This window comes from Medicago sativa, chromosome 6 (genome assembly GCF_051527215.1).
Source record: "Medicago sativa cultivar Bolivia chromosome 6, Bolivia_mono, whole genome shotgun sequence".
Taxonomy (NCBI): Eukaryota; Viridiplantae; Streptophyta; class Magnoliopsida; order Fabales; family Fabaceae; genus Medicago; species Medicago sativa.
The window spans coordinates 54,081,013-54,093,137 of NC_140754.1; the positions used below are offsets into that span (position 1 = coordinate 54,081,013).

The 12,125-nt window shown below is 32.9% G+C and overlaps 1 protein-coding gene across 8 annotated transcripts; it reads right to left on the minus strand.

Moving 5' to 3' along the window:
* Window positions 1-815: 815 nt before the first annotated feature.
* Window positions 816-7,630, minus strand: LOC146915696 (uncharacterized). Of its 8 annotated transcripts, none has more exons than XM_085718044.1 (13): window positions 7,280-7,630; window positions 7,054-7,148; window positions 6,638-6,709; window positions 6,245-6,304; window positions 5,745-5,871; window positions 5,422-5,540; window positions 4,679-4,783; window positions 3,769-4,519; window positions 3,210-3,338; window positions 2,686-2,869; window positions 2,434-2,490; window positions 1,339-1,395; window positions 816-1,210 (listed from the first exon to the last, which is right to left on the minus strand). In XM_085718044.1, exons 2-8 carry the CDS (start codon window positions 7,075-7,077, stop codon window positions 4,508-4,510), a joined length of 519 nt encoding a protein of 172 aa, XP_085574170.1. In that variant the 5' UTR covers window positions 7,078-7,148; window positions 7,280-7,630; the 3' UTR covers window positions 816-1,210; window positions 1,339-1,395; window positions 2,434-2,490; window positions 2,686-2,869; window positions 3,210-3,338; window positions 3,769-4,507. The 8 variants fall into 8 exon arrangements, with proteins under 8 accessions (XP_085574170.1, XP_085574173.1, XP_085574174.1 ...); XM_085718047.1 differs by lacking the exon at window positions 1,339-1,395 and adding an exon at window positions 4,929-5,035; XM_085718048.1 differs by lacking the exon at window positions 1,339-1,395 and adding an exon at window positions 4,929-5,035 and having other exon boundaries at window positions 2,417-2,490.
* Window positions 7,631-12,125: the final 4,495 nt, after the last annotated feature.

Sequence of the window (12,125 nt, forward strand, 5' to 3'; positions counted from 1 at the left end):
CAATCTAGGTTATGTCTATCATTGATTTAGTTCAAAATGCATCATAATTTTATCTCAATTCAAAAGAGCTTTTTTCTATAACATATATCTAGAGAAACCATCTTTAAAAATGAGTCAGCAAGCTAGTGCTATAAGAGTCCACAAACAACATTGCAACCGTAATTGCGACTACATTTTCCCCCATTTTCTCGGATTGTAGTCAATTATACAATAAATATGTGGTTGGGGATAAATGAGAAGAAAATATATAAGAAATTATATAAAGTCCAATTTCAATTTTGAAATAGCCAGGCCCAAATTATTTGGACAACATAAATAAAACCAAAAATAAAAGTGCACAACTAAAAATTCATTAAAAAATAGAGGACTTTAAAAAAAAAATTAGACGACGTTATTGTAAATAATGTGGATATATATTTATCCATATATATGGATAAATATTATGAGAATAATGTGAAAATTATAAATGAAATTGAGATATTTATAGAGTTGATTTTGTAAAGTGTCCGTTATTGTTACCGTTGATTCTACCGTTCACTACTGTTATTTAATGATTATGAAATATTTATAAAATAAATAAATAAATAAATTTTTTTGCTATTCATTAGTGTTGGTTAACTCGTAATAGATTAATTCTACTGTTCGTTACAGTTGATTATACTTTTATTGTTTATTACCCTTGAATAATGAGGAAAATATCTCAAAAAAAAAATGCCTCTTATTTCATTGGGTGTTTTTCACCACATAATATCAAATAAATATTAAATACAGGGTTAATTATAGTACACTACATATATTTTCGGTCACAATTTCTATGGTTAATTATAATACACTACATATTATGACAAAACACAGATGTTTCCACAGTTCAAAAAAAAAAAAAATAGTAACTCTCAAAACTTTATCATACAAAATACATCAACTTCTCACTACTTTGACCATTTAAACCAACCCCAAAACTTGTGCTAAACATATATATACTTCGATTTGGCTATTGTCTTCATCTGCATTGCCTTCATTCCCTCAATGTCATTATCATTCTCAAGCACCCATTATAGCTTTTGGATCTAAGGAATGAAAGTTCTCATCATACACTTTGAATCTACCTAATATTTTACATTGTCGGATGCACACGAAAATGGAATTGGCCGTTGGTAGCAATTGCAATTGAATTAAAAAAGCCCCCAATGTCATACTCTCAAGTCAACCCCTAGTAGTTGCAAAGAAGATAGCCATTTCATCCGAGAATATATGAGAAAACAATAAAACAAAGTTCATTACATAGTCCTCTAGGATAAACTGATTGGCACATAAATTAAAAGAAGAGTCCATCATTACTTGTCTATTGGTTTTAGCTATCAGGTTTGAAACACAAATGCTTATACTAATCAAAACCTGCATTTTTTAGCTATCACCAATTAAAAATGTTACTAATGAGCAAAAAAGAAGTGGTCACAATACAATTCTGTTTTCACCAACTCACAAAACATTAATAATCTCTTGGAAGTGTCAAATATAGGCTTTGGAGTATAAAAGTAAAAATTATTAACTAAGATGCTTAAGTGGTTTTGTAAACAATGTTCATCACAATAATGGTATATCCAAAAAAAAAAATGAAGTATAAAGATAAATTGCAAAACTCAATGTTTCTTGCAAACCACATAAGTGATAAAAAAAAGTCAACTATCAAAACATGTAAATGATTAAATACATGACAGTAAGTAGATTCAATATTTTCTAAAGATAGTAGACACGTGAAACCCATCATTCCACCATTCATTTGAAGAATAAAGAAACACAAAAAACTACTAAACCAAGGCCAACAACACCCTTTAATAGACTCATTTTGTTACAAAATTACAGAGAAATATTCAAAATGATGTTTATCATGGGATAATAATTAAGCTATTGATGAGTGATGAATATAGCAGCAACATCAGAACTACCACTACACTTAAATTATCTTTGGCAACATTGTTTCAAAGTATAGATAAGTTTGAAGAATCTGTCATGTAGTAGAACTATAAATAGCAGAACCAGAAATCATTCAATTTGATCTACCAAATCATAGTATGTATATGTATTTTGCATAGCAAGATATTAAAGGAATAATGTAGTTAGTCATTTGTGCATATGTGTTTGAGCTAAAACTGTTGAAAAGATTTTAAGGCAAGCAGGTGCTTAAATGCTTGTGAAACATTAGGAATTTAAGAACTTCAACTCTAGTATCTATTATAGACATGAGGCCAGCCCTACCACTGTTTGTGGTTGTCTTTGAAAACAATCATTCACATGAGTCTATGGATTACTTTAGTGGAATGATTTTAAAGAACAAAAATACAAATGCATTACTTTAGTAAAAAGAACTAATGCCAAATACACAACACCATAAAAAAGGAATAGAAGAACAGAACGCCTGAAATTAAAACTGACCAGAAACTCCATGGGCGGTTTCCCATTTCTCATTCTTTCGTCAAATGAGTTTTCCATCTCCAACAAAGAAAACAATGCAATTGAATTAGACAACGACAAACAATTTTAAAAACAAAAAATAGGCAAGTAACCAATAAAAAATAACTCAGTCTATATAGACTAAACTAATAAAATAATCCAAAATTTCAACATCTAATGGTTGGCTGAGATGAATAAAAAATAATTATGCATATAGCTGTAGCAGTCATGTACATTTATCTCACAACAGCTCCCAGTTCCTGCTGTATACTATATATCTCACAAATGCTTTTAAAGACTTTAACCCCAAAACTTCTTCATGGCACTTGTTTGCAAAGCTCCTGAGTTTGGTTGTCTGCTTCATAATTGGAATTTTATTTTTGTTTGTAGTATAGGAAATAGACGTGTCATTTTAAACCTGAAAAAAAATGGTGAGAAGCTTTCAATACTTAAAGGAAGAAGAAGAAGGAAAAAAAAAAAAGGAAGACAGTTGAACTTAAGCCTCTTCTTCTATTAAGATCAACAATTGTAAAAGCAGGCTTTCATGTTTCCTTTGTGTCATTTAATTTCTTTTGGTAATTAATAGTTAGTAGCAAACTCAAACAAAATCCACATTAACAAAATATAGTCTTCACTAAGCCTGTATGATTAAGTCAAGGAGCCATGTTTCTGGTGTTGCAAGTAATTCTTAATAGGGAAATTGTACCTAAAGTGCGTAAAGTGAAATATACATTAGCTGTTATATTCAGAAGCAATACCATATTTCTGGTGAAAAGGCGTCCAACAGAGCCCGTTAGACAGAAGCTGCTAAGTGAGAAGTGACTCTTGTCTCTAGGCAAGTACCAAGGAAGAGGAGAGTCCGATGCTAGATCTTTCTCCCATATCACCTTCACATACAAAAAGAAAAGAAATTCCCATTTAGCCAATTAGGCTGATCTCTTAAATATTCAAAGAAAATTTGTCAGAAAATAAAACAGCATATGATATTATCTTGATATTATTCTAGAATATTTTGGTTTATCCCCTAGGGTAAGTTTACAGCCTTAGCGTGCCTTAGATTATCTCTTAGGATCAGTTTATAATCTTAGTGTACCATAGATTATTCAACATTTATTTAGGATTGAGTCTATGTTTCCCTACAAATAGGGATTAGTGTTTAGTCTTTTGTATCACATCAGCATCAAGTGAACATCAATAATATTCAAAGTTCTTATTATTTCTCTCATTGTTTTATATAATAAAATCCCACAACTTCAACAAAAAAATAAATCTATAATACTCGTGAAAGGTGATAACTCATAAGAAATCAATGTTCACCTCAAAACCTGCTTGCTTTAGAGCTTCAAGACACTTTGTGGTCAATCTAATGACAGGAAGCCCATCACCAATCTTAATTTCTGCCTGCAGCATGGAATTTTGCTTTAATGAGTGGAGATTAAAATCCCCGCTCATTAAATGACTTCTCCTATACAGTATGTAGTGACAAAAAAGAGTGAAAGTGTATAATAACAGATCCTAACATTTTATTATTATTAGAGATTAAAGTGAAAGCAAAAGTAAGAAAGGAATAAGAAAAATAATGGACCTAAAAGAACTGTTATATACAGTTTATTAATATTCGATCAAAGACTTACTCTCATACTTGTAGGCTCCATATTGTCATATTAAAACATCATCATCTAAATCTAAGATTCCTTCATTCTCCTAGTCCTTGATTCTTAAACCAGATTTAATGCTCAAAACTTTTACTTGTAATTTATTGCAAGATACATATAACTTGCACTTAAATTTGTTATGCAAATAAACCAATGCATGGACCCTTTCAAAGATAGAAAAGACTTACCTTTCTCTCAAACAACCATGTTATGCTGACATACCTCATATGTGATAAGAATTTCCACTTGAAATCACAATCAGAACAAATAACAACAATGTAATTGAATAGAGTGAATATAAATAACTTTGCAAACACTTTATCCATGGTAGACATTTGTTTCTTTATTTCAGTCCTTAATGACTTGTATGCATTTGTTGCTGACGGATTTAGTTTTGCTAATCAAAATCTAGCCTGTTAAAAAAACATCAATGAAACCCTGGTAAGTTTCCTATTATGAAAAATCTTGACTCAAACAAAATGGGGGAAAACACGGATAATATTGCGAAAAGTTTAAAACACACATCAGTATTGCTCATGGTATGAATACTTTGGGTAAGAAACAATACTGACCTGGGAACCGTGTTGAGCACACACTACCAATCTAGGAACAGGAAACTGATCTCTAATTATTGCCTGGGAATAATCTTGTGGAGCTCTTAACAGTTGTGCAAAAGCCTGTACCACAAATTAAAGTCAGCAGCAGAGAGAGAAAAGGAATACTGGTAAATGCAACACTTGACACCAACTACGAAAATGCCTCTAAGCAAAGCAACGTCCACAAAAAAAAAAAAAACTAACAGAAAGTAACTAATGCTCTTACAGATTAAATTGTAAATTATATATGAAGGTAATTTTTGTGAGCATAATTTTCAGGTAACAACAATTTCTTTAGTAGGAGATGACTGCATACAAACCCGGTGTTCAGTCCTGCATTGGAAACATCAATTACTAACTTTTCCACACACAAGGGTACTATAAATTGAAAACACAACAACTAATTCAATCAAAATGCAATAACAGTGAATGGTCCGGAATCAACTATTTCCACCATTCTTCAAAACTACACATCATAGTTGATGAATTTCTTAAAGCTAATTTAAAGAATAACATTATCAGATTTCAAAAGCCACTCATTAAAAATTGAAATTGCATAAGGAAAATTCATTCTCATCTTTCAATAAAGAATACGCAATCTTGCAAAAAAAAAAAAAGGATTCAAATTCCCTCAATCATCAACAAATTAATTTTCTGATATACAAAAGAGTAGCAAAAAATCCATTAGAGAAGAGAAAAAAATAGTCAAGTATTTATACCGTCCACCCCTGAGGCATAGAAATTGACCCCTTGGACTGTGAATCAACAGAGAAGGATCTGCTCATGCTCCTGTGAGATGATCCTAATGATCTGTAGGACTTTTGTGTGTCATCTGATGCTGAGAAATCAAACAAAGCACAAACAAATCAGCAATAGGGAAAATCAAAAGGAAGAGAAGCAATCACACAGACTGATCAAATATAACTACAAACTCATAAAAATCTTTGCAAATACAATCATAATTTCCTAAAATGAAGTGAAAAATAAAAACTTGGAAAGATAGGAACATAAAAAAACAGTAACATCCCAAATTGAAACTTACCCATATCTGATCCATGCCAAATGGTATTTTCAAATTCAAGGTCATCATCTTCCTCGAGACCGGTTGGTGGTTCAATCACACTAAGAGCATTCCTCTGCAGCTTCGCTTCAATACCATTGGTAAGAACCTGCGCATTTTTCATGAAACAAAGTAAAATAACCATCCATGCAACAATTGTATATGAAACTCTTAGACATCACATAAAAAATCTATTGTATCTAAAAATTAAAATTGATTCAGATCCAAATAAAATATGAAAAAACTTGTGACTAAAAAAAGAGTTATAGTCAAAGCATGTATGTAGCTAAAACAAACAATTTGAGATTAAAACATCAACATAAGCTGGAAAAAAAAAATCATCATGTAAAGATTTTTACTTTTCAAAATAGAAAAGATTGAATAAAATTGGCAAAATTCAAGTTGAATCAGCATAGCTGATAAGGATCTAACTAAGAAATAATTCAATTTTGTCCAGTACACAATGAAGAAATGCAATTCACCTCAACATTTTCAATCTTTGCAAAAATTAGATCACCTAATGTAGAAAGGAATTCACGTGCCTGTATTTTGAACACACAAGGTATGTTAGTAGAAATCCTGGAACAGAAGTAGGAAAAAATTAAATGACCAATTCTACTCTCACTATTCTTATTACTCAATTCCATAAAACCCTAAATAAAAGAGGGCTCATCAAGGACTCCCAAATCAAAGGATCAGAAGCATCTAGCAATTCTGACACAAATCAACATTGATGTATGATGCCAAATTTAGTTTTCAGTTCCTAACTAAATCACTGTGAAAGTGAGAGTGGTGATGGAGGTCTCAGTGAATTATATGTAGAAAAACTATAATGAAGAAAAACTAAAACAACACATGAAAAAGTAGAAATTAACCCTTTTTTTCCTCTGTTGACTGCTTGCCATCATATCAGAAGCTGCTTGTCCATCCTCAAATCCATTGTCCATCTAAATTTTCAATAAAAGGGTGTGTGTAAATAACAAATAAGTAATGGATTCAAAACATTAGATTTCAAAATTAATCAATGTACAAAATACATATTTTTCAGTAATCATTCTAAACCAAAAAAATCAAAAGATACTTCTAAACCCATTATTTCTATCTCAGACTAAACCCATTATTTCTTCTCTCTCGAATTTTTTCACTTCTTTGTGGTTGCAATTTTCACTTATGATATACAAACTACAATCACTAAACAACAACCCAAAATCAAAAGACCAGACCCTCAATTAAAATCAAAGATACAATTTTCTGAAGATATTTGCATTAAATTCAATTAAATTTTTCTGACCATATTTCCTCCAAGAATAATCATCTGGTGGAATATCAGCCATCTTCAAGCTAATTGCAGGAGCCCTAACAACCCTCTTCAATCTCATTTTACTACTGCAATAACCCAATTCAGAATATCAGAAAAATTAGACATGCAATCGAACATGCATAGCACTGATTGAACAAATAACACAAAAAAAAAAATCCGATCATGAAAAGGCATATCAAAAACCACTGAATCTTACCTCAATATTACCTAAGGCATGATTCTCAATTGATCAAAGGAAGAGGAAGTAACCTTTGGTCCAGACGAAACAGAAAATTGGAGGAAGAAGAAAACAGTGGAAATCGGTGTGTTCGACGGCGAGGTCGACGGCGGAGACGGCGAGGTCGCGGTGTGAGGAAGAAGAGAACGCGTGGAAATTTTGAAGGAAGAAGAGAACTATGTATGGTGTGAGCAAAACCAAATATATATGCCATGCCCGTTGATTTTACCAAAATGCCCTTCTCTTGAATTACAGGATTACCAAAATGCCCTCAGAAGGGCAAAATGGTAATTTCCACGGACATTATTTTTCTAATTTAGTTTAGTAGATAAAAGAGCATGCCTTTAATTTGAAAAGAAGTATATCGATTCTTAAAAACAAACAATCACCACTAAGATTAAAGAGACCATATTGATTTAATATTAGAAAGACAAATTTCTGAGAGTCAAAGAAAGTAGATGAAGCGGTTACCAAAGAAATTCAATCGGTTGCAAAAAAAAAAAAACGAAATGGTTTATGCAATCTAATGAAATCGGTTTTCGTCAAAGTTTTAATTATATGGATAACAAACATCTTCATGTGAAGGAGGGGGTGAGAGGATTGGATTTGACAGGGCCGAAACTGGATGCTCAATTGTGAGAAAGAAGAGACTACCATACCGTAAGTCTATCTGACAAGTAAAACTCATCAGACCGTTAATATTAATCCAAAGGTCATGATTGAAGCCTCTCACCTCTCAAAATAAAATGTCCTCTCACTTGATACACCCTCATATATATATATATATATATATATATATATATATATATATATATATAGACATATACCATGAGAATGCAAGTTATATATGAGAATGGTGAGAATGCTTATTAGCCTTTGGATTAATATTATATGGCTGAGATTAAATTATCTACATAAGTGGTTCACACACTTAATTATTTTCGTCTCATCATGGTTTGAATTTTTTTAATGAATCTGCCAAAAAAACAAAAACAAGTAAACATCCACCATTTGATTGCTACTGTCATCATCACTGTGAATAATTCCTCAACCTTTAAAATTTCCAGATCTAACTTTTAAATGCTTTTGAAATTTTCCTGATCTAAAGTTGTTCTAATCCTAAAATTAAATTATACAGAACCCCATTCAATTTCAATCCCTTCTTTTTTTTTAGGTAAACAAGAACAATGAGGGGGTGGTTGGGGGTTTCACGACGGCAACGAATGGGGTGTTTCCGGTGACCCTCTTGGGGGCTACCATGGTTCAAGGCTGACAGCAACCACCGCCTCCGCCGTCGCCACCGGTGTTTTTAACTTGCTTTGTCTCCGCCGCGGTCGTCGGTGTTTCCGACTTTGATTGTTCCATCAAAATCCGTTTCATTTTGTTTGTTAAGGATTATTAAATCAGGTTCATTTAACTGATTCTTTTGGGCAAAAAACCAGTTAGTCTTCATGTTCCTTGTGCTTGACATAAATGAATGGAGAGAAGCTATTTCATGTTCCTGTTGTTGTACAAAAACTAATTCCCGTAAAACAAATCTGATGCACCTTTTTAAAAATTCACCTTAAAATTGTTAAACAAAAGGAGATTTTCAACAAACAAAAAATAAAATCTTGTAAGGGTGGATACGATGGAGGGAGGAAGAGCGGCTTGTAAGGGTGGATACGATGGAGGGAGGAAGAGCGGTGGAGAGAAGATATGTTGTTTTGAAAATGGAAGATGAAAAGATGCAATTGGAAAAGAGAGGAGGAAAAGTGGATGTGACTGACTTCTAGACTTTTTGATCCCAGCCATCAAATTTTAATCCAAAGGCTAATAAGCATTCTCACCATTCTCATATATAACTTTCATTCTCATAGTATATGTCCACATATATATATATATATATATATATACATATAACTTAATTCTCATTCTCATTATATTAATATATATATATATTAATATTATATTATATATTATATATATTATATATATATATATATATAATATATATATATTTCTTTAGTGATTACTTCGTTCACATAATTATGTACCCCTATTAGAGGTACACCCCCACTATATAAGCACTACTAATGTGTGTGTTCCATCCGATGTGGGACTTCCACTTTTTTCAATTCACACAACACTAATTCTACCCAACACGGAAATTTGTGTTTCGTCTTTTTACTTAATTTCCACACATGTTCCAGCACATTCTGAATCTGATGGGGATATAGATCTGATTCTTAAGACGTTTATAATGGCTTGCTCAGTATTTGTGGCTCTTATGAGATCTCAATAGTGAAACGGAGCTTTAGATCTGTCAAAACCAATTGAGAAAGCATTTCTTTTGTTCACGTGATTCTAGTTTCTACCGTTGATAATTCTCTTAGCTTCTACAATATTGTGTCAACTGTGCACTGTGCAAACCTTTGCACAAACTGTTTCTCTAAAATTTGTTATATATTTAGTACCTAATTGTTTTTCCGTTACATTAGTTGGTAGTTACTTTGATGTACGATGTAATAACATGATGCTAGTTCATTGTATGTATATAAACCCGTATATCAGAAATAACAATTCAGATTATACCAGCTTATCTCATTTTTTGTGTACATGTGCTCAAACTTTCTCACTGTTAGGAAACATGGCATCCATTGATGAAGGAGAGAAAAGCTTATAGAATTGTTCTATTGATAGTGAAATGCAATATTACAAATGAGAAAGTTAACCCACTTATGGGGATGTTACACCTATATATACTAATAGGACTAGTACTCCTTGTAACTAAACTATGTATCTCTAATAGTCCCCCTCAAGTTGGAAGGTGTTCAAAAACACATCCAACTTATCTCTAATAGTCCCCCTCAAGTTGGAAGGTGTTCAAAAACACATCCAACTTGAAATGAGAAAATACAAGGAAAGATGCCGGAAATACATCGGCTAAGAAAAATATCAAACAAGTGCTCATCCAACAAGAAGCAACCACAACTCAAGGTTGAACCAATTGAAGGAAGGAGCATCAAAGCAACGCTTAACCAACATCCGGTAGAAGCCAATATCAACAAAGCCAATTAAGGCACAACGCTTAACCATCAAGAGTGTTCAATCACTCAAGATAGAAGCACAAGACAAGAAATACAAGGATATCCAAAAAACAATGATGATACCCAAAAAGAAGTGCAAGGAAGAGCCATAGTCTACAATGGAAGGAGGTCATATACAAGACCAAGGTTCCAAAGATAAAAGTGATGCCCTCCGACGCCGAGCTGAGACAAGAAAAAAAAAACCAAATGCAAGCCAATAGAGATGCATAGCCGTATGATGTGTCTTCAAACCATAGAAAACCATCCATGTGGATGCACTCAACAAAGAGGCCAATCAAGAGGTATGTCAAAATAGTCTTCAATCAAGAGGCAATGAATCAGAATTTGGTGGTAGAAAGAGGAAGGAAGCTCCATTATGATAGAACTCAACAAAGAAACCAATATGTTGAAAACCAATGGACTAGAACGTGAATCAATTCAACCATCTAAATATTCCTTTTATGCTCCATTCCATAGACAAAACGGATAGCTTACGACACCAGAAGAAGAATAACCCAAAGCAACTAATTGTGAATACCCGCTGTGAGCAAATGGTGTAACTAAAGCATGAATCCAATACTTGACATTTCTATTACTGTCCTCAAGGAAAGCCAAGAACAGGCCAACAAATCAACATAGAAGCCAAAAGCAGTTATAGGGAGCAACATCAAACCATGTGTAGTGAAATATCAATTGCACAATCAATTATTATGTAACCATGAATTAGGAAAACCAGGTAAGCCAAAACTTGAATGTGCACAGTACTAACAAGTCACAACCAATTGAATGACAAGTACTCACCAACCAGATAAGGCAGAGAAAGCCAAGCACCGAGGCAGTGTGTAAATGTCCAAAGGGATCAATCCAACCTCTAAAACCAGAACAATAGTGGTAAAATGCAAAGTGAAGGATCAAAAAATGCACATAAATGCATCGAAGAATCTCAATGCTCCACCAACAACCTCAATATGTGAACACAATGAAGCAGAAGCAAAGTCGTCAATCAGCACTAGCACAATGCATCAAATCAACTACAGTGTTAATAACAACAAACACCTCCAAATTTAACACAGCAATAAGTTGTTTTCCAGTGAAAACTTTCAACAAACAGGTAGTGAGCACAATGATGCAGAAACAAACTCTTCAATTTGTACCGGCATAAACGAATCAGAGGCTTGACCTTCAAACTGAATTTGATCGATTGCAGTAAGCAAATCGATTTCAGAACCCTAGGATTTTGGGAAAATTGCGATAACAAGATGAATATGAATAGTGAACCGGATTGCAAATGAGAAGATAAGCAGAATCTCAATTTTGAGATTGTAACAGAATCAAAGATGGAAACAAAGGAAACCCGATCAAACGCAATCGCAAACTCGAAAGAAAAATTTGTTCATGTGAAACTGAGAAACTGAGATGCAGATCAAAAGAGAAATTGATCTAACAAATCAAGAACAGAAACTTGCGACGAAAATAGAATCATAATCGCAATCGCAAGAATTCGAACAAAAAATAAAATTGAGCATGAAATTGAATCGAAAGTTGAATCGCAATCAAGAAATGGAGGCAGAATCGAACAAGAATTGCGAAATGGAATTGCAAAATGTAATTACGTGAGAGAATCAAAACACAAAGAATGAATTGATGTAAGAAATCTAAAACAGAGAGAACACGAAGGAAAAAAAATCAGAAAGTTGGAATGAGGAAGAAAAGGAAAGTGAGAAAATTATATTTTCTCGAGAAAATGCAGCGGAATA